Genomic DNA, 27,929 nt, shown 5'->3' on the forward strand with positions numbered 1-27,929 from the left:
AAATTTAAGGACTTGTGCGATCCGCTTGGTGAAAAGTATCCGCGAATAATTAATCCAAGATTTATCAATTCATACGGCGATTTGCCACCGTTACAAACGCATCAAGATGATCTTTCACTCGTTCCTCGCGTGTCTTGTGATCCATCTTTCAACCGCAGCTACGATCAGTAAACACCGCAAAATACAACATGACTGTGACAGGTAAATATGATTGATATTTTCGATCGCTTTCATCTCTGACAATTCATTTGAAAACCACTCATCACCGTCTTTTACAAACACTGATTCTTGGCACTACATACCGATAAAAGTATGAGATTCTACTTGAACTGTTGTTGATTCATTTATTATTACTGGAAATAGGTGAAAATATTTCATATATTGAAAAGTATCTCGTTTCAGAGCATCATAAATTATTCAAGTTATTATACTAGAATAACCGTGTAACAATATCCGTCATTCTGTCAATAACAGCTGTATCGCGACATTCTTTTTCAGGTCGCGATATACACTGCGTAAATGAATAGAATTTATACCAATTACTCGTATTAATTTTTCTCGCAAATTTTAACTCTATCTGTTGAAAATACTTATATATCGTTAAATTACCGTGCAGTGCGAATTTTTTCCTTATCAAAGGTGAAAGCACACATCGTACACAGTTGCGAACATTTATCGAAACTTTGTTTTTCTGCAGAATTTTATAACGCGGTCATCGCATGAAAAAAAAAATTAATAAAAAAGAAACCAACAAAAACATTTCATTGCGATTTTGAAATTATTATTTCAGGCTGTGCGCACCTCTAATCTTTTTCTTCAGTTTGTTTTCTTCCCATTAACCTTGTTCGTTAAATCAACATTAGGTGATCGATAAACATTTGCTTACAATCCCTGCAGCATTAATCAACTTTTTACTTTTGTTATTCAACGTGTTTGATTGACAATGCATGTGTTACCAGGAAAAAAATTACAATTTAAAAAAACCGATTACCTAAGTTTATTTTAATAAAATCGTCGCTGTGAGGCACGATACTGCAAAATATTTTCTCTTCACCGAATACTCATTGTTGATTGCTTCTCTCTCTTATCTTGATACGGCGACAGACGCTGAGTTCATGAAAGGCGAATTATTGCAGGTAATTCATTGATCATAAAATCCTTATGTTTATATTAATCGTATCGCCAATCATGGTAGGTGAATTTTATCTCTGCCAACTCAGAACGCGTCAAAAAATGCGCGTCAAAATCTTTAGCGCAAAAATAAATCGACAAGCTTGATTAACGTTCTCTTATTTTCAATCTATTTCAATTACACGCATCGAATAATTGATCCATCGGTTTTCCTCTGAAAATTTTTAACTTTCTTGAATATCCGATCAATGAAATTATACAAAAACTAAATTCTACACGATCTGTAAAATAATATAAGCTTCGAAGTGCTTACGTCTCTCTAGCTTTATCCTGTAATTCATTCATTATTCAGTCCATCATATATCGACCTGATTTAATATATCTGCACAAATTGTAGATCGGGGAGAATTATAATAACTCACACCGGTTCACTCATTGGAAACCGTAGGGTGTGACACGTGTATTTCAACGCACGAGACTTTGTCCCGTGTCACGTGTAAGTGCTATTATTGTCGAAGAGTTGTAATTACTCCAGTTGAGAGCCCAGCTGGGTCAGCGAATGAACGAGGGTCGCGACTCGCATCGCGTGTGTGAAAATACTAAGCGTATGAAAAGTCTTCTAAACATGAAATTATTAACAGAGCTAGAGTGAAAGTTGTACCTTCGTTATACGCGACGCGAACAAGAAATCTGAGAGAGTCTTACTGTATCCGCACAGTTCATCAACGCTTCTAGCAAAGTAAAGTCAAACTTGTCGTGAGGAGAATAACTACAACCATCGAGTTTCAAAAGTCTGACCTCGTAGCCACTCGAAAGATAATTAACACGGTGAAATATGATCGACGTGTCCATAAACAAACGAAGTGCCTGCTGCTTATTGCGTACAGGTTGAAGCCTCTCTAAATTTATTTCGGCAAACACTTTACGACTAATCACACAAGGAATCAAATCGACTGACAGCTAACGAATCTTCATTTGCATTAGTTGGACTTCGTTTCGCGTGTAGAAGGATTTTTAATGGTAGATATTAAAATTGAAAATAATAAGATATTGAATTGAGCAAGTTTTTGGTTTTTGACATCATCGTTATTTTCTATGTTTCCAAACTTATGGTCAAGAACAGAGATTAATTAATGAGGGAAACTTTTCGGCTGGGGGGAAATTTATGGTGGAAAAACATCGATCCCGTCAACGGTACAGTTTATAGAAACTTACTTGTCATGTTAACGAGATGTATACTCGATTCAGCGCCGAGTAACCATACGGCCATAAATTAATTACCTGACTACCGTAATTACCTCGGATTTGAATAGATTGGAATCGATTTATGGACACAAACAGTCTCACAGCAGGATAGAACGTTAATCTTGTAATATCGTAGCCCGTATACGTAAGCCGTTCGAGGGTCAGGAACGAATTACGTAACGATTCAAGTATATCCGCGTAAAATCAAGACAAAGTCTTACAGAACTTGACTCATGAGTTCAATAGCCGGTGGTGTACACCCTCGACCAATTCCACCTGTCTGATCGCAAAATTAAGAATTAATGTGTATACAATTTTATGTGAGAACTATTGCTTCAAGCTAAAAATAATATCATACACGACAAAATTCTCTACGGATTTCCGCTTCAATCGTTTAACTGTCTTATAAAAATAAATTAAAACAAAAGATTTATGTTATAATTATTCGATAAGGGAGGAAAAGATAACGGCAATAGGGAATAGCTCGATTTCACTCTACGTTCTGCTCAATGTTCGAACTGCAATAATAATTATCTCTTCAAGTTGTCAGTGCCTGTGGAAATTTCCACTTAGAGTAATTACTCGAGTTCGTTTGAGCTGTGGACATGTGTATTATAAACAAGAAGAATTTTTCCTTTCTGCACGGGAAATGAATATTCTCATTATCACGAGTGGAATTCTCCAATCCTTAACTATGAATTATACACGTATGCTCGATTCTTCCGACGGAAGTGAACGATTACACATATACCTAAGTCAGCGAAAATTTTGGTGGTGAAAAACACAAGTGTGATATTAAAAGTAGGAAAATTATTGGATGGATAATCAGGCGAATCATTGCGTGAATGGGTTTAGCTTCTAATGGTCTAGAGTAAACCCGTCGCTATTATTTTATCCGTACTTTAAGTAGAATGAATAGTGACAACTTTATAGAAGAAGATTAATTGTTATCGCTAATGGCAATAGTTTGTCCTGACACGTCGTTAACTGTTGATATAATAATTAGAGGTCTGCGGGATCGTTTATAAAGTTGAGTTCCGTCGGCAAAAGTGAAGATAGGGAAGAAAAGGGGAACAGGAATAGCAAGGTAAGAACGAAGTACCACTAGAGAATAATCATCTGTAGTGATAATTCAATTTTCGGAAAGCTGGTCGGATATTCAAAAGCTCCACTTGATGACCAAGTAATCAATCCACAAATATTGTTGGCAATTATGTACTATCTAATTTTCAAACGAAGGTTAACTGACTGGGGTAAATAAATTTTGATCCCGTATTTCTCAACACGTTTCTGCGAGACAATAATTGAATTTTAATTGTTCTCTAAACGATGGCAATTACGGTTATTTACACGTCATAAAGCACCTGCGAATCTACGAATGCAGGCATTCCATTCATACAGCATGAATTGTGTGAAAAAATTTACATGCCCACGCGGTGCAACAGCGTCTGGAAAAATTTTCACGGCCAATATTCATCCGTCTGTTTCGCTATTGTGTTGATGAAAAATTGTAAGGCACTTAGGAATCGTTAGAGAAACGAGGCTGGATTTGGATGAAAATATTTTTCAGCTAGACAAAACAAAAATCTTGTAATCTTGGATGAAAATAACAGACGTGAATTTTGACCAAGGATAAATTTTGTTCAAGTGGAATATTCGACTCCGCTTCATTGGCGTGTAACGTTTTAACCATACGGTGAACGTTGAATCATGAATGGAACCCGTTTGTCACGAAAAATTTGTGATTCGGGATTCGCAGGGTGGTGAATAAACCACCCGCGGCACATCTGAATATACTGCGTCAATGAGACAATCGACCGTCTAAGGAATAGGGAATTAAACGTAAACTAGGCCGGAGGTGGTTAATACAAATGAAAAGTAAATACATGCCCAGGACCTTCCACGAGCGGAACGAGATATGTTTCATCTCAAAACAATACGAAATTTTGTAAGAAAATTGCTATTTGCTATCCTCGTGTTCTGTCGAGTGAACTTTTCGGCGAATATATTTTTTTTTTTTTTTACTTACCTATAGAGCGGTGATTTTCTCAATTTTTAATCATTAAAAAATACAGCAACTTTTGAGTATCGACTCGGAAAGCTTGCATCTACGAAACCGGTTGTTATTATATAAGTAAATCTGAATTCCGATAATCGAGTAATAAAGTATTTAAAAAGTTTGCATTGCCCCGTGGCGATAGTGCGCCTTGAGTTTGCCCCAGTTATTTGTGGAACTCAATGAACAAATGGGATTCAAATATTCCCGGCGATGCTATTTTCGAATCGCCGGTGGCGTTGGACAACTCAGATGCTAATTTTACCTTCCACACTAACACCGCTTGAGATCGTGCGTTGTAAAGTCGAACTATCCACAGACAGTAGGTATTAGCATTCATAATTCTCTCTCTAGACCTGCACTAATGCACGTGACTTGGCAATCGAACCTCCGTTCAAGTACAGCCGCAGTTGGATACGGTTTAAAGGTCGAAAAACGTGGCTAGATAAGTGACAGTTGTTAGAAGGCCTCTGAAACCAATTGACGTACCTAAGAAGCGAATAATGATCGGTAAAAACGGCGCGATCTGATTCGGGAACAGATTTTTCTTCCTCGTTTGTTAAATTGTTCACGTGGCTTCGATTATTCATAAGTATTGGTAAATAGTTGGTAAACCGTGACTTCGTTTACAAATTATAAAAAGGGACGATTAAGACACGCGATTTTCATTTTGCATAATTGCAAAATTGCGACAGAGGAGAGAGAAAAAATTTGAGCATACATATATATGCATATATTTATATATATAAATATTTATATGTATATATTGCAGTGAGATGCAGATGATTTTGAAAGTACTGCAGCCGATTTGCAGTCGGCCTAATTATCTACCTGCAAAATTATGGTATTTAAAATGTGTATTGAGGACTACTGGAACCTCGGTGAAATTAGTACGCATGAATTTTACCTTTGCAAAACCTAGCTGGTAGGTACAAAAATCATTGCAAGAATAAAATAAAAGTAAAAAAAAAAAAAACACCCAATTGAAATGAAAATTACCGATTTTCGACATGTAACACGTATGTTCGATCATTTTCAACATTGTTTGTTTTACCCTCGCTTCTTTCCTTAATTTTACTATTTTTTTTCTCTATTTTTCACACCGTTTTGCAAAGCATAGCTCATTTTTAACTCTCCAACCTCCGTTTGTCAATACCGAAGACCTTGACCCAACGATTATCACACAAGCTTATCTTTACGCGACACTAGCGACGGCCACTCAGCTACAAGTAATCAATGCATCGATTAATCAAGAGCAAAAAATAATCGAAGGAAACTCGATTGAATCGGTAAAGATTAATCGATTAATCGATTATTTCGTTGTTTTTTTCTTTGAAACGGTGTATTTGAAACAAAAATTTCGTAAACTTCAGTTTATGGTTTTAATATCGGAAAAGTTTTTTGATAATTTATAGTTTGATTCAAAATATTTTTCAATTTCAAGTGAAAATATTCATTTATCTTTCACTTATTATTACATCAATTAGGTACTTGGTAAGTCAAACAACGATAATTAATAATTGATACTTTGAATATCGAACAAAAACTGGATGTAAGGAAAAATAATCGATTAGTTTTGGTCATTTTTACCACGGCACGCGTCTTTCACAATAATCCGATGCTTTTGTCGAACACTTAAACTTGGATGCATTTTAAACTTTTCAATACATATAAGACACATGATTTTTCTGGACTTAAAATTTCGATTGTTCTTAAGTCACACTTGGCGGCACCTGCTCACCCAGTTTCACGATGCGCAGCAATAAGCGTCGACGGCGAGACGTTGATGCAGGTTATTCCCATTTCATCTATTTCGAAATCTTCCTTTTTCCTCAATTTTCTCCGACGCGTTGCAATAATCTCACATCGTACCTACTTGTGCAACGACGGCGGTATTAGGTATATAGTTCATCCATAATTTAAAATATCAAACGTTGCGTAAACCGACCCACTTTTATTGTACAAATACACGCGGGTAGGTAATTATTGCCACGTCCGATGGATACACAACACCAGGTATTGTGTAAATATTTTTTTCTCCATTTTTATAACCCAAGAACAATACAGCCGCGCATTTGCGTTATCCGGGAGGACAACAACTGACGTTCGTTGAATATGATATTGAACCCGTTATTATTATAAATGCGTACGGGAACAGCACAACATTTTTCCTACTTTTTGTTACAAAATGCTTCAGGTACAGACGTATAATGAATACACAAGTGCAAATACAACTGGATCAGATTTTTCCCTGTCTAGTTACTTCACAATACAAGGGGAGCAGAACACCGGATTTTATTTCGTTTCATACATTTTTACGATTTCGCGTACATATATAATTACAACTCGTAACGTTCACATATTTTTAAAGGGGCAGGGAGGGGGGGGGGGGAGGGGCAAAACGGGGAACTTAAGGAAATACTTAGTTTTCGAGGGCTCAAATACGATAAAAAAAAAATTTTTTTAATAAAATTTTTTCATTGAAAATTCTAAATAATGATAGATAATGTTTATAAAAGTCATTTTTTACTATTTAAAAAACATTTTAAATAAACTTTTGAGGGTCGCCGTTTTGCCCGCCCCTTTCCTACATAAAAATCTTGGTCTTAATTACACCGACTGATGAATGATTTCTGTCCTCGGGGATTCCAATTTTTGCAAATTGCAAAGTACCTGCTTGCCAAATTAATTATAACACAGTGCACCGCGTGCAAAGAAAATAAGTTGTATAATGATGGCCGGGAGTGAAGCGCGATGCGCTGAGACGTCGTTACTGCGATTATATGGATATGGTGTATCGGAAACGCGTTCGAGGAGGAAATTCAGCTGGATAGATAGATACCAGCTGGTTCTGGTTAACATCAACCGCGGTTCAAGTGCTTGAGCTTTATAATGGCGGACCTCGAGTACGTGTGGATATATCTTTCCTCACCCCTTAATCCCCGGCCCTCTTTTACGTCTCTTCTTTGCTCCGCATCACCTGCTGATCGCATCTGCGCTAAAGCAAACGAATTGGCGTCTCGCAAAGCGAAGTAATAAATCAAGCATCGACTTCTACTCCCGGGTAGAAGCCTCGTAATTCATTGGAAAGGCTGCGAGACTCGAAAAAAAATGTCGAACACTTGAGAACGAAGATAATCTACGTGTTTCGTAAGGGTTTTCAAACATTTCATTTGTTCAGCTGCTCAGCTTTGATCCTCGGTGCTTTAAGCATGAGTCAAGTCTCGTATATTCCGTTTAGAATTATTCTCGCACACCTTTTGCTTGAAGTAAGACTATAGAAGATTGCATCTACAGGCTGCAAACAATTCGAACATTCGTACTTCGTGAAGTTAGATTGTAAATTGTAAATTGAAACTGCACGGAATAGCGTGCAATATTCTCAAGCTGAATTGTCGATTTTCAAAGTGATGTTTGCAATCAACAGACGTTGCGTGTCTAATCAAATATTTCGTATTTCATACTAATATAATCGAAGCGTGCAGCAGCAGGTCTTCCGTGCAGTCAGTTTCCTACAAAGTTCATTGATTAATTGGCAAGACATATGCAGGCTTCGAAGAAAAACCGAGCCACCCTTAATGTTAAAATAAATATGTGTCTATTCGCTTGAATCTGCGGAAGTCCAACAGGATATTCCAAGATAAGTACATGGCCGAAACTTCGTCGAAACGTGCAGCCATCAAGATTATACGTTACACTGTAAGTTGGGTGATGGGGAATCCGCAAATCGATAATCGTGGGTGTAAGTTGAGCTGTATAATGACTTAGTAACGAAAACTTATTCGCCGAGTAACGCCCGAAATTAATTAGAGATCACGCACGAGTTCACATCGCTATCGGAATAATGAGGTATTAATTAGCGATGCATCGAGGCATGATCTTCCCACTCGAATGACGTCGGGAAACGTCATTCACTTGTATCCGGTGAAAGATGTCCGAGGCTTTCTTGCCTACTTTCTTATTTATTTATTTTTTTGCGGAGGATAAAGGGTCCAACGGTGAATTATTGCCACTGCGAACGTCGCTCCCTCGGTCAATGCCGTTGTATTATTCTATACGCAGCTCTCGGTGAGTGACGGTCGGTATAAACGGATCAATTTCATCAAATGAATAACCCATGTCCACGCCTTAATAAAATGTACTTTTATGGACCATTCCCGTTTTAACGATGCAGGACGGTTTATAGGCATCATCTAGCGTCGTGTTTGTTTTTACTCGATCCATTGAATATTGGATATAGATAAATATATACCTGTGTTACCTATACTTTTATACATGTATATATATATATATATATAATATGTATATAGATATCCGTCGGGGTCAAGATATAGACTCGATGATTTGGATCCGGAAATAAACTTAAAACCTCTGAGTGGGTTAGTAAAACGTACGTTATACGTTTTAGCTTATTCTAAGGTTGCATAAATTTTTACTACGAGGTCAAAGGAGTAATAATAATAATAATTTCAAAAATTAATGAATATTTGCGCGTTCCACGGCTTTTAGATTGTCCACTCACGTCACATGCACGCTTTTCAATGTGCTTCTCGTAATTTATGTATAATTTTAATTAAAAATTTTAAAGAGAATCAGGCAGCGTTGTGCATTTTTAATTATTGTCGTCGTTTTTTTTTTCTCCTCGTCGTCTTTCTTCTCTGAGAACTCGGAAATTGTACACGTTTAATTTTTATTTGTGAGTTACAGCACGTAATTATAGCAATTTTGTAAGCAGCGAATGTTAATAGTATATATGACAAAAGGGGAGAAATTTCATCATACCGTTACAATTATCTTTTGCTCATTAAACTAAACGGCCAAATATCGTTGGTGTAATCCGATTCATTGCTAAATGTGGGAAATTTTTTTGAAATGATGTAATAGGTACATACATTCGTTTTCCGTGTAGTGTGACGAAAACAGGGAAAAAAGGCGGAAAGTTTATTGCGATAAAGTTCGAGGTGTGAGATTAAAATTACGACGATAAAGTTCATAGTTTGTTAACTTCAGTTTCTTTTACCTGCTAATATTCCCGTTAATTTACGATCAGACTCTCGACGAGAGAGGCAGAATAAAAGTTATGCACGTAACGAATAGCTCCACTCGACAAAGTCATTTCTGCATATTTGTTAGACAATCTTGACGAAATTGCGCTGCAGTCACGCTTCCAACCACCATTGGCACGCGTCTGAAGTGAAAGATGAAAAATTGTCGTCTGTTCCACGGTCCTTGAGCGAAAATTGTCGACGAAACTTCACCGTCGAGCAGTGACCACAATTTAGGATTTAGAAACTTTTTGAGACTCTCGAGGTACGGCGATAAAATATATAAAGCGAAGTTGCAAGTTCTTGTTACAAAAAGTTGGAGTCTTTTTCTGCAGGGAAAGGAAGACTCAAGAGCTGTAACTTATTTTTGCAGTTTCTGCGAATAAATCTCATCCTCTCTATTGCCAGCCCTTAAAAAAACCGTATAAGATAAATCAAGACCGTAAGCAGTTGATCGGAATTCGAAAGACACATCGCCATTCGATGGATATATTTCACGCGAAAATCGCACTCATATTGTCTTCGCAAGGAGATCGCGAATAACTGATTGCGTACCTACTTCGATATTCCACGACCGGCGCGGCGAACCGATCTTCGGAAACAAGTGAATATATCCTTGAAACAAAACCGATTGGATAAAGAAAAATGAATTCTGGTACGGCACGTGAGGTTGGGACTTACAGACTGAAGTTAACCTCGAGAAATTTTCAATGCATTAACATGTCCGGCCATAATGATGAAGAAAAATTTCTGTCCGAATGATCTGATCTTGAATCACCCACCTATAACCAGACCCTTGTTTTCTTTCAGCCAAATCTACTGTCAAGGAGAGTTACTGAAATGCGTTCAAATGGCTGAAATATTCAACGACAGCAAGACGTTCGTCGACCTCGCCCAACGCAACGACCCAGAAGTTACGCTCAGCAAGTGAGTCCATTGTTCTTTTCAGCATGTAAAACGTCGTCAAAAATTTAAACTCGACAACGCATCGATGTGTAGTGTAGCTAAATTTACTTTAGTATAAACCCCTTGAGACACAACGTGAAGAAGAATGCAATCCTGTTTCTGTTACAGCTTCAATAAAATGATGGAAGCAACGAACAACAATCCAAATCACACTCAAGTGTCGGAGTTCGTGAGTCAAAACTTCGCATCGGAATCTGAGTCCGAGCTCGAAACCTGGACACTGCCTGACTGGCAAGAAAATCCACCAATACTCAATCGCGTCAAGGATGAAAAAATGAAAAAATGGATGAAGAAGCTAAACGGCATATGGCCTCAACTTGCCAGAAAAGTGAAGCCTGAAGTGGCCGAACACCCGGAGAGACACAGTCTCATTTACACGCCAAATGGTTTCATTATTCCTGGTGGCCGATTTAGAGGTGAAGATGAACTGCATGTGGAGCAATCTTTTTTCATCTTTTCCCTCCTTAAACCCTCGAGCGATAAGCCAGTGCAATATCTAACCATCGTTTCTTTTGGTAAATATTCAAATTTCAGAATGCTACTACTGGGACAGCTACTGGGCAATGAATGGTATGCTTTTGTGCGGTATGCACGAAACGGTTCGCGGAATGCTGGTTAATTTCGTTACTTTGGCAGAAAAATTCAAGTTCATACCAAACGGATTCAGAACCTACTACCTCATGAGAAGTCAGCCACCGATGTTAGCGCAGATGGTAGGTGTAACGACGAAAGCTTTTCTTTATCTGTTTTATCATTCATTTAACAGGCGATCGATATTACCCATAGATGTAAAAAAATACCAACGGCTGTTTCTCTTAACCAAACACGATTTACATTTCGACAAATTGGATATTTAAACGGGGGGTTTAGAAAGATTCGGGAACCTCTTCGAAGCTGGGAATCTTTGTTGAGAAGCTTGGAAAACAGACTTTGTTACACGATCGAAACTTCCATTCACCAGCGAAACTTATCGCTCAACTTATCCCAAAAGCATGTGTAAATTGTGCCACGCAGATTTCGACAAATTTTGTACGCTATTTGAAGCTTGGTGAATGTGGCTTGAATTCATGTTGAGAATATCGAACCGACACTTCTGATGTTAGTTGGAGCAGGAGTAGATACCAGTTCCTAGTTTGTCTGTGATCGTCGCATTTGCCATTCTCTGTGTTCCGTTCATGTGGAAGCAACCACAACCACTTCTCTCCTCAATTGTATACAGTTACGATACACTTGTGCCAAAGGTTATCATCACCACATCCAACGTATCTCTATACTGCAATACCCATTCAGCTGTAAAGACGCTCGAGTGTAATAGACGATATACTGGATCTTTGACACGGTTCCAATGCATTCTCTCTCGATGTAATTTTCCACTACATTCGCGTATCCGAAGTCTCGAAGATATTTCAATCTCGTGATGTGAAATTTTCCGTCATAAGAAAGTTGCGAAAAAATTATGTCTGAAAGAACTGCTGCAATGGAAGTCGCAGAAGGGATAAACGAGCAGCGTTGGCAATACAGAAAAAAACGAATGCAATCACAGAATTAATTATAATGGGTATAGAAGGTTCTCTTTATCTAAATTTCTTCCTTTTGGTATTTATGTTACTTAGTATTTTCTCATCTGTATTCGAAAGAATCTCTAGACTTTTTTTTGCCTTCGCAAAAAGAACCGAAAAGTATCTGTAAAGCTCACAGGACAAAAGTGAAAAAGTTTCGAAACAAACTCGTCAGCCAAAACAATTTAACGAGTCGAGACAAGAGGAAAGACGGAAAACCCTTAATCCCGATGGTCGACAAATTTTTTTAGGCTTAAAGTAGTAACGAGACTGAAGAAGAAAAATGCGAAACGAAAAACATCGAATAAGTAAAAAAAAGGAAGACTCAAGAAACCTACCATCTTTCAAGGGATTTAATTAACTGTCAAATATTCGAAATGAATTATTCATGTTACCTGTAATTTCAACCTTCGTTTGCACCCACTTGTTCGGCTTACTTAGGTTTCCTATTGAAGGGAACTGTTCCGTTCTTAAACAAAGTAAACCAATCATTTGGGGGTGAAAAAGAAACGTCTTCGCAGAAATTAATTTCACAGATCCCGAATCTCAACTGAAAAAGTTATCAACACCATTTCAAATTACTGTCGCGTGTTTATTATTCACGATCTAATCGCTTGCGCGAAATACGGAGATATTATGTCTACAAGTATTTAAAATAAATTACACGAACATGTAAAATTCGCATCGGTAAATCGTCGAAATTTAATATGATCGTTAAAACTCGCACAGAAGGTTGATATTCAAGGCGATCTGAGATAGGGGGTGAAATTCTGGGCATATTAAAACCGTGTGACAATAACCTGACAAAGCAAGTATGAAGCAAAAAAATCTACAAAATATTCTCGTTTGCTCAGATGCAAAGTTACATGGAAGTTACTAATGACACCGAATTTCTGCGTGCCAACATTGCTGCAATAGAAACGGAGTTGGACTATTGGCTCCAGGAGATGTTCGTCGACGTCAAAAAAGGCGGGAAAACGTATCGAGTAGCCCGATACACGGTCCACAGCAATGTCGGACCACGTCCAGAAAGTTACCGGTATGTACAACCGCAGTAATGCGAGATATTCATTATTATCATCATTGTCGTTAGAGAAGTAGGTACGCATGAATAAAAGAGTTGCAAGCCAGCTGGATCGAGAAGAGTAACCTCAAGAGCTGTTTCCTTTTTTTCCGGACAAAGCAAATGACAGGAATTCCATGAATCAGCAGAGAAGAAAGATCCGTCTCATTCTCTCACACTCTGTGTTATCTTCCCTTTCCCATCTTTGTTCTTATTTTACCTTTATTTTTTCTCCACCTTTTTCCACTCTCTGGTACCACTTGAGCACGTTTTTTCAAGATAATTATATCCAAGAGAGAACGGTCCGTATTCCGCTGTCGATGCTTTTCCCGGTCTTTCGATTCCAAAAAGTGGAAGAAAATCCATAATCATTGATGCCTCGAGAGCCAAGGCTTGGAGCAAAGGTTTGGAGACAAACCTTGGCTCTCGTGCCTCTGCAACAGTTGTGGGATCTGATGAACCAACGTGTTGGAGTACGGAAAACGATACACGGAATTTCGCATTAATTTCATTGCCCACGTGTAGGGAGGACTACAACAACGCACAGAAGGTTGGGAGCGAATGTGCGGACAGTTTCTACACGGACATGAAGGCTGGTGCCCAAAGTGGTTGGGACTTCACGGGTCGATGGTTCGACGAGACCGACGACGGGGTGCTCGGTAATCTCACATCGATCAGGACCAGAACCATCGTACCTGTCGATCTCAACGCCTTTTTACAAAAAGATTTCAGGATTATGGCCGATTTTCACTCACTCTTAAACAATCCTGAGGTGAGTTTATTTCTGGATGTTATACACATAAGTCTGCCTTTCCTCCTTCCAACTTCTTCTCTTTTCTCACTGTTCCTTCCTTTCATTGATTTTGATTTCAATTTTTAGCAATTGATTGTTTCCAGACAGATTTTTTTATGTCCTAAGGAAGTCAACGCGTGCCGGATCCGTTTCCAAGAACACGCGGGTGTAACTTAGTGTCCGTTTCACGTCTGAGTTAAAGCTCCATTATTTACTAGCCCTGAGAGATTTTGAGAAGAAGTCTTGCGTGGGCTTGCAGTATTATACGTGCCAAAAGCACCTGCTCACGTCTCAGACAGCTAAAGACACGAACTTGAGAAAACAAACTACTTACTTGCTAAGGTTGCTTGCTTTTAGAGTTTCTTCGGCACGCGAATAACGGAGCAGACCATTATTTTCTCATACTTCTATTTTTTCTCTAAGATAAGTTTCTTTTTCTCACCGTTACAAGAATTTGGCCGAAGAAATTTTATTGGCGTTTGATGTTACTGTATTATACTTGATTTGTAAATTGAAAGACTGAGGAAAATCTCAGGCTCAACTTTAGCTTATGATAAAACTACGTCGCACAAGTTATTTGTGGTATTTCTGTTACATCTGTTAAAATTCTAGAATTAATTGATGAAGGTTCCAAGTTCAGGTACAACTTTTAGACATGACTAATGATGGCGCGAACTTACGTTTCAAATTTTCGCACTAAAATTGAAAACGGTATTTTTTTAAGCGGAATCGCAAATCTTACACGCCTTCGTGTCCGAAGTGATTCAGAGTTTCTGGTATCCGCAATAGGATCATGTTTTTGATTTTAAATTCACGTTCACTATTCCTTTAATTAATTTAATAGAAATTTAACATCGGGCCGAAATATTTCGAATCCACGTTCCTGGATGGCATTGGATTAATTGGCCTCGTATTTCGGCGAGTGACCCTAATCAAGTCCTGACCCAGACTATTTCGGCGAAAATTGACTGTTTCGCGTGGGCTATATTTGTTCATTTATTTACATCCTTTTTCTGTAACCGTTTTCTTCTTCTCAGAAGGGTCGAACGTAAGAAAAGATTTCACCTGCCTCTAATTACACCTCTAATTACACCCCATATATACATATCATCTCTGTACTCTATTCACAGAAAGCTGCCTACTACCACGACATTGCCCTATCCATGCTAAAGGGGATTGATAACATTCTCTGGAACGAGGAGGAAGAGATGTGGCTCGATTACGACATCGAAAATCAGAGATCGAGGAATCGGTACTACGCCTCGAACTTTGCACCACTTTACTGCGGAAGCTACAATCGTTCGAAGGCTAAGGATCTCGCCGAGAGCAGCGTTCGACATCTTGAAAAACACGGCATCATGAAGTTTATGGGTGAGTTCGATGACTTTTATCATCAAAACAAAACGAACGAAAAAACAGAAAAATGTCCAATCAATCGTTCTACCGGAGCACAAGCACCGGGCTTGCTTCTTTTACATCAGAACTGTTGATATTGCTCGCGAATCATAAGAACCAGGATCATTATTTAGCGTCCTCGTTATCAACTTTTCCATAAATTTTCTCGACGTTATCTTGACCGAATTGAAAATACAGTTTTTTCAATGGACAGGCGTCTCGTAGGTCCGTCTATCATTCTCGCATCGATGTCAAATGCGCTTTTGTGTCTGCTGCACAGAATTTTTTATCAAAACCGTGAAGGGGTCAGAAAAAAAATTACCGCGATTCTTTATTCTCAAATCGATCTGCATTGTCAGGGATCTTGTCCAGTTATCCACAAGCCCCATTGAAATTAGAGAAAATAAATCTCTTCTTCCTGCACCCTGAACTTACCCTGAAAGTAATTACGACTTAGAACTAATTGAAACTTGGTGTGATGGATACCTTCGCAGGAGGCAGCCCCGTGTCTACGGACTACACCGGGGAGCAATGGGACTACCCCAATGCCTGGCCCAACATGCAATCGATTATAGTATTCGGTCTTCAAAGAACCGGATGGGAGCCTGCCACGTCCACAGCGAAGGTCCTGGCGACCAGGTGGATCCATGCAAACTACCTCGGATACTCGGAGTACTCCGTGCTGTTCGAAAAGGTAAGGATCTGCAGGATAAAGCAACGAACTGAGGGATAGCGAAGAACGAAGGGTGCGGAATGCTTGATGATCTCGAAATTTTATCATCTCGAATTCAGACAGTGCCTGAAATAGATTGTATCTCTCTGCCGGAAATATTTTTGGCGAATGAAGAGAGCAAGAGAAATTTATGGGGAGGGAGCTTAAGAGGAAGGGTGAAATTTGTCAAGTTCTCGCGAAATAAATATCCTCCGTCAAGGCGATAAGTAACGATGCTTGCGGAGCATTGCGGGCTGCAAATTCAAATCTCTTGGTAAGAGTAACGCCGTTATATACCCGCCACAGTGGCACGTGAAAGAGGCAGATGTTCACCCCTCCGACGTTTCGAAATATCTCTGTGCGGACGCGGAGGGTGGAACAAACCCTGGATGGGTAGATAAAATATAAATAAGACGGGTTATAAATAAAATCCTGCGAAGCGATGGGTCCTGGATATATCGAATAACACGGCTGTGCGTCTCAGTATTTTTGGGATATTCGGAAAGGTGGCCAGCTTCGTTCGAGTATATCGGAGAAAATGCGATATGCGTAGGTGAATTCACACGGAAGATTTATACCGGAGATGGATCCAAGGTACGGACTGACAAAGAAGCAAACCTACCTTCAGGTCGAGCTTAGTAATACGGACGTCGGATTCAGAGCGAAATTCTTTCCTTCGGCGTGCAGATTTCATACCGACAATTCCGCAGCCCTGAATTATTCAAGCTCACCCGTCGACGTTAATTATTGCGGTGGAAACGAAACGCGGCACACATTTATTGTATCAAAATTTATGAAAACATTTTTAAAAATTTCATAGATGCTGATTTTGTGATGCGATTTTACACAGGATTGGAATTTTTTTTTTTTTCTTTTCTGTAATTCAAGAAAGGATTTACACTAGTCGAAATTTGGTAAAAAAAAAATCCTAATTTGCGGGACAATTGCTGCAGTGATTTGAGATTAATTTTATTGAAAAATAATGGAAAAATTCAGTGAAATAATTTCCTGCGATGTACTGAGAAAAATTTTCTGTCAAGGAAATACATTTCATCAGAGTGTGTGCGAGCGTATAAGAATTGCAATCTGTACTTATGGGGTTTTATGACGATCTCTAGAATCCTAGTCGTAACTATTTTATCTGCGACACAATGCGTTATGCGGGAGAATTATACGAAGGCGTAAGTTTTGCGAAAGGCGTTGTTTGGCGCGTCGTAAAACGGGACCGGAATAAATATAATGCTAGCTAGATTGAATTGTACGTTTCAATTTAACTCAAAATCCTTTGGCCTCTGGCTCTTTGCAGGCTTGGAAGGCAATGTAACTTGGGTAATTCATAATTTGAAATTTAATTTATTGATATGCAATGGCCTTGAATTAGGCCAAAGGGATGGCACGTACTTGGATTACACGTGCTTGGTAAACGATTTAAACCGCCCCGAGACGGGATTAACACGCTGCTTTGAAGGTGCTCGCATATATTATACGGCATGAAAATTTATTATTTACACCAAGTGTTCATCTAATATTTTCCAAGTGACAATAAGAATACGTCATACGTATGATACCTACCACAAATGGTGCTAATATTAATGCAAACATTAGGTACGTCGTGGAGATTATATTTTCAAAAATTAGTTCACTTTTTACCTCTAGGCCGTAGTAGTAAAAGCAATTTTCTCCGATTTTTTTTCATTTTTTTTTTTTTCTGGTATTTAGTAAGCTGAAATATTATTTGAAATTAAACGCTTTGCATAATTTACTCATATATTTCACGATACGCTACGAGTCAAAGGGTTAAATGTAATATAAATGCGCTGCCGAATGGTAGTACCTATATAAGTTTTACTCAAGTAGCTTAAGAAGTAAGATTCATTATTAAAGGACTTTGTCGTATAATATAAGTTTTAATAACACTCTTGGACAGTATGAGACGTGTTTATACGATGCGGATTTAAATTTCCAAAGTCATATAATAATAAATTGAAGAGCAGCAAGCCCACCGAACTGTGCAAAAAGCTGGGAATGATTGAAATTCTTTTTAATTTATGATAAGAAGAGTCTTATCGAACGTACGCCCTGCAAATTAAGAAAATGTTAATCGAGCACTATCAAGCTGCAGGAGACTTTTCCTGCCATTCAACGATAAATTCTGTACGATTAAAGTCGCCGAATCATTGATCGCGCTAAAATTGGCATGCTAATAGCTTCGACAGTTTTATTTTCTTATCTTCGCTACCTTGCGTTTAAACGTGAAAATAAATGAAATTCTACCGTCAAAGAGCTGCGGCTATGCTTAAGTTATCCCTAAGTAAGCTTATAAATCTGAAATCTTATTCCCGTCTGCTTACCAACCGAGTGATTACCGCGTCTGTTCATCTGCCTGTTTAATTCCAACACTGTAATCATAATTTTTCAGTACAGTGCAATCAACCCAGGAGAATATGGGGGCGGGGGTGAATATACTGTGCAGACCGGCTTCGGATGGACACTCGGAGTGATAATGGAGTTCATGGACCAATGGGGCGAGAGTATAAGCAGCACAGATAGCGCATCAAGTTCAGACAGTGAGGGAGCTGAGAGATAAGGTGAGATTTCGGATTAATATTAACTATTTTTACTAGATTCAATTTATTTTCGAAAGATGACCAAGTACACTGACACGCTAATAAGGAAAATAGCCGCACTAATTTCATCACTGCTACATCAATACGGTGTCGACATAGATCGATAAGCGTTTACTATATATTGCCTGGTGAAAGACAAGGGAAAATATTTTCGCTAGCCTACATAAAGCACCACAAAAGGCTTGTCCTCACTTTTATCGACGCAAAGAAAGATGAAAAATAAAAGAAGTTTTTAACTGGTGTGTAATAAAAAAAACTTCTTTCCAGTCAGCGGAAGTTCAAAGAGGTAATAAAATTGTTTATCGAATTACTTGAGGCCGTCTCATCTTCACAAACGGTGGGATAAAGATGGCGGGAGGGGGCGGGGGGGGGGGGGGGGGGGAGGAGGAAAAGAAGTGAAAATAAAAATATTTATAATTACAATTAAGAGTTAGCGAGGGGTGATAAAAAAAACCCGAATTATATTTCTGACGGAAAGGCGGCTTGGGAAAGTCCTGCTACGTGATTCTGAGCGCAATTTATTCTTCAACTTACGATGAGTAGAATTTCTCTCTCAGATCCCATGCCGCTCATTATGTACGTACCTAATTCAATTGCGATTAAAGGTAAACAAGGAAACCACACCGAACCCTTATGGCTCGAAGATTAAAACAAATAATTGGAAAGTAATACAAGTATTTACTCAAGTATTGAAGAGAGTCTTATAATCTTATTACGAATGTCGAACGATTCGAAACCGGAAAGCAAGCGCAGGATATCCGCACATTTATTATTCGTGGAATCCGGAAATTTGTTACCCATGAATACAGTAACTTCGAAGAATTGAAATAATATCTGATTTGTAGATTTTTCTAAATTTATGGCATTAAAAAATTATGTATCATACGCAATCAAGTCTTCATCTAATTCATGCAAAATGAAATTTTTATAATGTACGGAATACAAAATTTACGGACTCGGACTTTCTATTTGCGAGATAAAAATTGAAATATTACCATCAACTGTTGAGGATGGCCACTTTGCACCTCGGGAGAGTCGTTAAGCTATTCCCAGTCGAGCAATATATATTTTTGATGTAAATTTCCGCGGGATTGTAGGAAATCCTACGGCCTACCTGGGAATTTTATTTTCATTCGTGAAACATTTATTTTTAAAGGATTTTCCTACCACAGAGAAACATAAATTCTCGAGTTGAAATGAATATTTTTTCAATTCTCAATCGCAACCTGCGCTCATTAAAATTATATGTATACACACGTGCGCGGGTAACCTTGCAAATAATTGGCAATTGCGGGAAATTACGGTTATCTCTTTTTTCGCAAGGTGAAAATATAAAATATCCAATCAAGTTGTCGAAATATATCGAACGTTTTTTTCTTTAATGGAATCATTCCATTTTAATCACATGTTTTGCGGTATTCGCAATAAAACACATCCTCCAGGCATATATCGTTAAAAATACAATAATATATTAACGAAAGAGGAGGAAATTTTTGTCAGAAATATATATTACAACTCCCTGTCGAAAAAAGGTTGGATTTTTTTCGATCATGCTAAAAGAATTTTCACGTCCCTTCAATTTGCGGAATAGATATCGTTACTCAAATATTACATTACGGATCGTACCAAAAAAAAAAAGAAGAAATTAATGAATAATGAAGGTACAGAATGAAACGATACGACATTTTTCAAACGTATTTTCGCGGTAAGCTGCAGGGAAAATTTTAAATGTCAAAGGTAAATCTTTGGCATGAAGCACGAGTCATTAAGCAGAACTGGCGGGCGCAAGCCGCGTCCAACAATTAACCAACTTCCTCGTAATTTGGTTTGTTTTTTAATTTTCCTCTTCTTCGCATTCTCCGCTTTCCCTGGGAGTAAAAATGCTACGTGAAAAAAATTCATAACGGTAGCAATTGAAGAACACAGAAAAAGGGAAAATCAAAGCCACGCACTTATAGAGCCAGAATATTTCCGGTTATGTATTGGCTGGGATTATTCACGCCGCCAACAACCCTGCAGCTTGGATTATCTAGTCACGAATAGCCACACTCTCGGTTATATGGTGAAACCGTGTTGAGAATTCTGGATCATGTATTTCTGTGGTAGAGTCCTTTGGGGATCCGCAGGACTCGGAACCTGAGCGCGAGGCAAAGTGGTGACAAAGTCTCGCGATATAAGCCTCGCAGTTATGTCTACGTTTCTCTTTTTTTCTTCTTTTTTCTTCTTCCATTTAATTTCCTTCTTCTACCGAAATTGGCGCTGGTGGAACCCCGTCGTTTTCTCGGCAGGACCATCGACAATAATTTGCATTTGTTAAAGCGGACAACTTCCACTGGGAAAGTTCGCAGCCGTTCATCTGCGAAAAGTGCTCTTTTTCTTTATGTATTATTTCCATTTAATTCGTATTGGAAATGTCCGACTACCCTGTAATTTCTCTCTTTCTACTGCTTTCTTCCCTTCACTCCTGCACTTATTATTATCATTATTATACCTAAAGGCTTACTAACACCGTGCTAAGAATCTACAAGACGGATTTTCAGGGTGACATGATGGAGCCCTGAGGGATCTGCAACCACAGAATCCCGCGTCCGGAGTTCTCACATATAGTGTATCGTACTGTATGATGTATAACATGCGAAAAAATGCAGAGAAACTGAAGGAGCATAATGATCGAAAGATCCAAAAAAATTACAGCGAGAAAACAAATTATTCTGCGAAGGAGATCGATATTGTACGCGAAAAATCTGAATAGCGGTGTAATTATACGTACATTGGAAAAATGAAAAATAATTTCATTAAAAGTATCGTATATTATATCCAAATGAATTTCGACATCAGAATTTAATTTGACGAGCAATTTTCTGCGACAGTGCGTGACGCAGTCAAGCCGGAGGCGCGGCCGTGTTGAACCGGATGAATTTCCGACGTAAATATTTGATTCGGCTCTCAGGAGAATAGATGGGAGAAATACGGAGGAGGAGGAAAAGCGTAAGGAAGCCGTAAATACGGGGGAACGAGCTAGGTGTGAAAAAAATGCCATTTCACATAGGTACGAATGTCTCGAGAGAGACGAAATGAGCTCTGAACAGCAACAGCTCCGACTGAACTTCCTATGGTGGAGTGAAGAAAAAATTATATTTATTCACACGTACATACGTCTTATGTAGTTGAAAACTCGCTTCGAAAACCGCAGGTAATACGACAGATGTATGAATTATTCTCTTAAGTGAGAAAATTATAAAAAATAAACGCGGACAAGTGCGGAAATTCTTGTTTCTTATCGATGCAGTTTTACTAAGCAATTTTTATTGAAGCGAAATTGCAGGTAATTAATTGCTCGATGCAATAATTATATCAGCTATTCAATTGACCTTCGAAGCCTCATTGAATTCGAACATACGCGCGAAGGCTGACGCAGTGTGAGGAAAAATTGCTAATTTATATTCCATTATAGCGAACAGAGCGTAACGAGTATCGCGGAATTCAATATGGATGATGATCGAGGTACAGATAGATATTCGGAATTAATTAAGCATGGATGTCTAAGGATGTACTTTATTCAGCAGAAGATTGAGTTGCACTGCAGTTTCGATCAATCGTCAATCGCACAATAAATATCCTACGATTATATATTCGATTCCCAGGCAATTTGAAAATACACTATTTGCACACGACGGCATGAATTTTGATTACTTAACATCAGTTTCGAGTATATTGGCGGAGCAAAGACGCTGATCTATTTACGCGTGATCCGACGTAATGTATCCATATCCAATGGAAATTAAAAAATGTAAAACCAATTCTACGCGACAAAAGTAATTCAATAAAAATAAATTCCAGAGATCTGGGTTCCGGGCGTGGGAAGCAGTGCAGCGTGTTTCAGGGATGTCAAAGTCGAAAAGCAGCGTCACGAGTAAGAAAATCCCAAGTCAGGATGCTGTTCGTCTCTCGTTGCCTGCGGCAAAACTGCTGTGAATTTCTCTTTGCGAGAATCCCGTATTTGTCCGCTGTTTTTCTAAGGACCTTCTACTGATGAAACAACGGTTAATATCCTAAAGAATCCCCGACACGCGAACGCGGAATTAAACCGTATCAAAGTGCGCGTTTTGCTCGATCGTTTATTCCCTGCAGATCCTGCGAGGGGTCACGCGGATTTCCGGATCCACAAGATTATAACGGCTACGTTTTTGCACGTTTTTGGATCGACGCTGCATTATTCCGTGTTCTTTATTGTCCCCGGCATTTATTTTGCAACCTTTATTGCAACTTATAACGCTCGTCTTCCTTGTATGCACAAGGCAGTGATAATAAGCAAACTTTTACTGCCCTCTTCAGAAAGGTTGTGTATACAGCTTCTATATACATTATGCTTCCTTTCCACAAGGTTTACTGTCGAATAGTCTGCGGACACGGCAACGGCTGCAAGCGAAATAACTTGCCGGATTTCAGAGTCTTATAAACAACCAGGTATTCACTTTATTTTGTTGAATCATATTGGAACCATGCTCTAAATTGAAAACATAACTGCTCACGGTTTGCGATGTGATCGGTTTTGCAGTGAGAGAAGAAATTCATGATTTTTCGGACCCACCCTTTTCTTTTCCCCGTAGACCGATGCCCTCAGCTTTTCCTTTCGTGTTTGTCTTACAATTAGTCTTTTTGCAGCTTCAGTATGACTCTGTGTGCATCGATCCGCGACGGCAAATACCTGTGCAAAGCCAGTATAATAGGTATAACAGCTGGAAATTTAGTCGACGGGTAAAACGACGTAGTTTCTCTAGTAGTACAGCACCGCGTATCGGTGGAACAAACGACGGACGCTTTAATCTATGTACTTGAAAGAGGATGATCGTGATCGACCCCCTGAAACCCGGGTATTTTTATCGTTTAAACGATCCTCTCCAACATGCGAAACGACGAAGATCAATGAACGTGTACTCGATGCGACTTGCCGCGTTCAGCTGGCCACCAACATCTCATTTTACCCTCAAACCACTAAAACCGTGATCGAACAGGATCGCTCGATTAATTCAGCCTCAATTAGCCACCCCTGCTTTATGCTCTCTGACGCATGCGATCCACCAGCGACGAGAGAGTGATTAAAGATTTGATTCGAAACTTTCGTTCTTCTTTTTCTCCTCACGACGTCCCCGCGAATTGAACACGCGCCAAAATTGCCAATTAGAAACGAATTGGACTGCACAGCTGGACGAATAAGGTTCTGATAATATTTTAATCTATGGAATAAAATCTGAATAAATTTCTCTACTCTCTCTGTTTCAGATCCCTCGGGATTCAGGCATTAGATGTAAATACCTCAGAAGAAAAGTTCACCGAGAGCGCTTTCGTAGAGAATTAGTCTACAACGTTTTGCTTACAAAAGACGCTCCGCAAATATTATATTAGTCGTTATACCGTATACGATAAGGGTGATAAAATAATCCAGTCCTAATTGTTTTTCATTAATATAATCGACGATATTAATATCTACGAAAAGCGCCGCTACAATCTAAAAAAAAAAATACCGTGTTACAAAAATTGAAAATCAAATTGATTCGTACGGACAAAGTGCAACTGTTTTATAACAAATCTTTGGATCATGTCTTGATATATCGTAATGCGACGGGTTTGAAGTACGTCCGCCATCAGGAACTTGCAGAATGAACGCCGTAACAGTATTCTTATGATAATAAAGCGCGGTACAGATAAATACGCTTAAGTGGACATATTAATTGACAATACGTTATGTTTGAATAACGGCAGATGCCATTAGCATAAATGCTACAATATAATGCCTAATTTACCTGCGAATAGGCCGCGTTGGTTTACGTATACAGATGTACTGGAAATATCATAAATACGGTTCATCTAATTACGGGTTATTTATTTGTAATATATACATACAATATACGTATATGTGTAAATATAGGGTTTTGGCAATAAACATACAAGGCATAATATTTATTCAAGGATTTCGATAACGTAGTGTTATCTATCCGCCTGCTGGCCGTTGCTGTAACCCAGTTTAAAAAAATCCTTCATCGATACGTTAAAACGCACTGTAATAGTTCCTTGGGAAATCATCCTCGTTACTGAAAAACAAAAATTAAATTCAACTATAAAGATAATATTGCGGTAACTGCAATTTGGATGGTGCCAAAGCCGAGCTTCAGCGTTCTTTCGCGAAGCTCTTTTCACGTCGATTATTGAGAAAATAAATGTGTTATGTGTCATGTAAGCTGTGGATGTGTAGGTATTCGATTGGCTCTTACACTCACGCCCTCCACCAGTTGCAAGTATCGTTGGATCTATTAGTTCCGGTCTTCTTCCGGAGAACCAGGCGATAAATTGTTGCAACATTGAAGAAGATTGCGGAACATACACTGCCACCCTGGAAACGAAAGGTTCGCGCTAATAATGAAAGTGATTATATGTATAATTATCTTGCCGAAAGTGGTTTTAAATTATGTTCATTTATTTACAAATTTATTTTTATTACATCAAGTGTGCAGAAAATTAAGCGGTCACTCTTGAATAGCCGGAAATTTTTCCACCAAATTAATGTGGATCGTTTATTTGTGCATGTGAAAAAATACAGAAGTTTAAGGGAAGCGAAAAGAGCAAAGACCCTGATCTGTTATTCGAGAGAAAGTAGGTAAGTGGAAGAAAATGGGGTCACGTCATTCGTGAACAGCCTCCGCAGGTCGTATCTAAGGCTGACGTGCCTTATCAAAAGGACATTTCTCGCTTCGCAGAAATTGAAAAGTAAACGTCTGAATCAATTGCTGTGTAAATTGTTTTCTCAAGGTTCGATCAAGGCAGCTAAACGACTATAATGCAATTCCACTCAAATATAGATAAGCGTCTGGAAAATGTAGATAAAATTGACGTACTTTTTTGTGTGCGTTCCGGTTGCCAGTGGTAAGTGACAAACTCCGTAGCCTCTAACCACGTCATGGCCAAAACAGTCCAAACCGTAAACTGACAGAATTAGCTGAGGCCCTAAAAAGATGGAAAACGGTATTTCGTAAGTGCAACCGATGTATTTTGCTATGAGATAGCTAAAAAAAAATATTCAGAAATACTATAGATACGTCATACCTATATAATATACACTAATTGTATGAGTAAAAATATTTTGAAACTTGTCAAATATTGTAGAGGGTGGTTGGTCTATTTTTTTTCTTATCGGTGTTAAACTATACCTACATCCTTGGGGATTGATACTCTTGAAGGCAATATCAAGAGGAAAGTTCCAAACAGCAACCTGGCGAGCGTCGGTGCTTTTTTTACTCATTTGCGTAAGACCCTCCTCGATTCCCTGTGGAGTCGACAAATTCTGGTTCACAATTCAATATGCAATATTCTGAATATTATTCAAATCGTCAAAATTGTTATTGAGAGGAGATCGCACAAATAAAAATTATTGGCGCGTTACACCCCTATTTTACATATACTGCATGAGAATCCTTGAGGATGATACCCTACGACAGCCTTTTGTCACGTTTTTTTTCGCAGTATTTCAATTGTAGTCACGAATTCTCACAGCCGGCTACCTCATGATCCGATCTCGGGAACGATAACAGCACGTACGTTCAATCCCCAGTTTTGAATTTATTCTCTCATTCAATTTATGCGACGATATAACCGGGGGTGAATACTTTGGTTACTCATAGAGACGAAATTCTTTCAGCGAAATTTAATAACCTTAAGTGCTACCTATACTTTGATATGGTTATGAAATGTATGGGTAATTCTTTCGAGAGCGGAAGAAAACAAGAGAAATATAACAATAAAAGAATAGTATACCAAACTCGTTTTTCTCCATCAAGATTATTTGAAACCATCAAGATTAAGTGGCTGAATAAATTTCTGCAAAGATTGATCGAGACGGCTGTATTATGTATAATATGTAGCGTTATTAAAATATTAGAAAGCGATTATTTACATCACATAACTAATGGCAAGTAGGATCTTGTGCTGTACGCGAAGCCTAACATTTGAATATAAAATATATTTATTATGCAGCCCGTAATGAATTGGACACTTAAATTTTATGGCTACAACGCCCAGGAATAATCAAGATTCATACCGAGGTAAGTTCATTGCCATAGATGCGGATTATTAGTGGAAAAAATTTTTTCGTAACAGAAGTTTATGACTAGCGCAAATCGGAAATCAGATTAGTAACTTTTACCTTGTCAGTTTTTATCAACTGACTTTATTCTCTCAAAATATCACATAGAACGTTACCGACTGATGTAAACACACGAATCATTCCTTATTCCACGACAGCTGCAGGTAAGATGCAAATCAAGTATTCGAGGAATATAATAACTATCTGCATCGTTGAATAACTGGCGTGATAATTAATAAATGTTTTTAATGTCATCGCTACATTGAGCGCGTAGAAATTATTAAATAAATAACCGAGCAACGGTACATAACAATTGAAACTTTTGCCAAGCATAGGTACAATTACGATAGTGGATAAAACAAAAAACATTTTTATATTATTACCGTGAGAAATGGAATAGTTAGCGTGGAAACATTACTGCGCTCATTAAATACGATTTAGCACTGGGAAAATTGATCAATCGGAATGTTGAAATAAAAAAAAGAACACAGATAAGAAAGTACGACAATAATAAATTATGTGTGTACCCTGACGATGCTCCAGTCCGGTCCAAAGTGGTATCCATATTTGCAATACACGTTATCAATGTCGTAGAAGTTTGCGTACTCGATCGATCCTGTCACTGATAAAAAAAATTCACCCTCGGCTGACATGGAGAAAAATCACTTCTCTTTCAGTACAGATCAGATTTTTTCTATCGACTTCCGACGGTTTGCTTTTACACGTTCGCTTCACTATTTGTTTTGAATTTCACCATGCTATGTTGTCATGACGATATCCGCGCGTTTCGACGATGAACGTGTAAGCGCCTGACAAAGTTTAGACAGTTAACCTGTGATACATTTGTGGTTACAAAAATAGGTATATTAGGCGTTTATATTCTACGTCAAATAAGAATTCAAGCTTATTATTGCAAACTTTCAAAATTTTGTTATGTAGCCAGTGACATGGATCTTAATTTTTTCCGGTGGATTGATTTATTCAAAAAATTTAACGATCAAATAAGTAGAAATATAAGAACTCAGTGAAACTTTTAATGAAATTATTATTTTTGAAAATAACTATGCAGGACTCTACTAAAATATACGATAGGTGATTTTCAAATGATAAACTTATTAACTTCAAAACGAGAATTATTTTGCTTGAAATGAATGAAGAAACTAATAACTCGCAAGGTATGTTTATTGCTTTGATTTCTTT

General features: G+C 38.3%; 2 protein-coding genes across 4 annotated transcripts; one reads left to right on the forward strand and one right to left on the reverse strand.

Annotated features, from left to right (window-relative positions):
• LOC124405140 (trehalase-like) lies at window positions 1–24,556 on the forward strand. Of its 2 annotated transcripts, none has more exons than XM_046879796.1 (10): window positions 1–201; window positions 10,288–10,404; window positions 10,552–10,859; window positions 10,978–11,156; window positions 12,857–13,041; window positions 13,591–13,837; window positions 14,989–15,229; window positions 15,748–15,947; window positions 18,385–18,553; window positions 23,876–24,556. In XM_046879796.1, the coding sequence occupies exons 1-9, from the start codon at window positions 107–109 to the stop codon at window positions 18,550–18,552; spliced, it is 1,740 nt and encodes a 579-aa protein (XP_046735752.1). In that variant the 5' UTR covers window positions 1–106; the 3' UTR covers window position 18,553; window positions 23,876–24,556. The 2 variants fall into 2 exon arrangements, with proteins under 2 accessions (XP_046735752.1, XP_046735751.1); XM_046879795.1 differs by lacking the exon at window positions 1–201 and adding an exon at window positions 5,189–5,357.
• Window positions 24,202–27,640, reverse strand: LOC124405141 (B9 domain-containing protein 1-like). Of its 2 annotated transcripts, XM_046879797.1 has the most exons (5): window positions 27,257–27,640; window positions 25,802–25,913; window positions 25,486–25,594; window positions 24,865–24,983; window positions 24,202–24,684 (listed from the first exon to the last, which is right to left on the reverse strand). In XM_046879797.1, exons 1-5 carry the CDS (start codon window positions 27,380–27,382, stop codon window positions 24,581–24,583), a joined length of 570 nt encoding a protein of 189 aa, XP_046735753.1. In that variant the 5' UTR covers window positions 27,383–27,640; the 3' UTR covers window positions 24,202–24,580. The 2 variants fall into 2 exon arrangements, with proteins under 2 accessions (XP_046735753.1, XP_046735755.1); XM_046879799.1 differs by lacking the exon at window positions 25,486–25,594 and having other exon boundaries at window positions 25,798–25,913.
• Between the last annotated feature and the right edge of the window lie 289 nt (window positions 27,641–27,929).

The sequence above is a fragment of the Diprion similis genome, chromosome 4 (genome assembly GCF_021155765.1).
Source record: "Diprion similis isolate iyDipSimi1 chromosome 4, iyDipSimi1.1, whole genome shotgun sequence".
NCBI classification, from domain to species: Eukaryota; Metazoa; Arthropoda; class Insecta; order Hymenoptera; family Diprionidae; genus Diprion; species Diprion similis.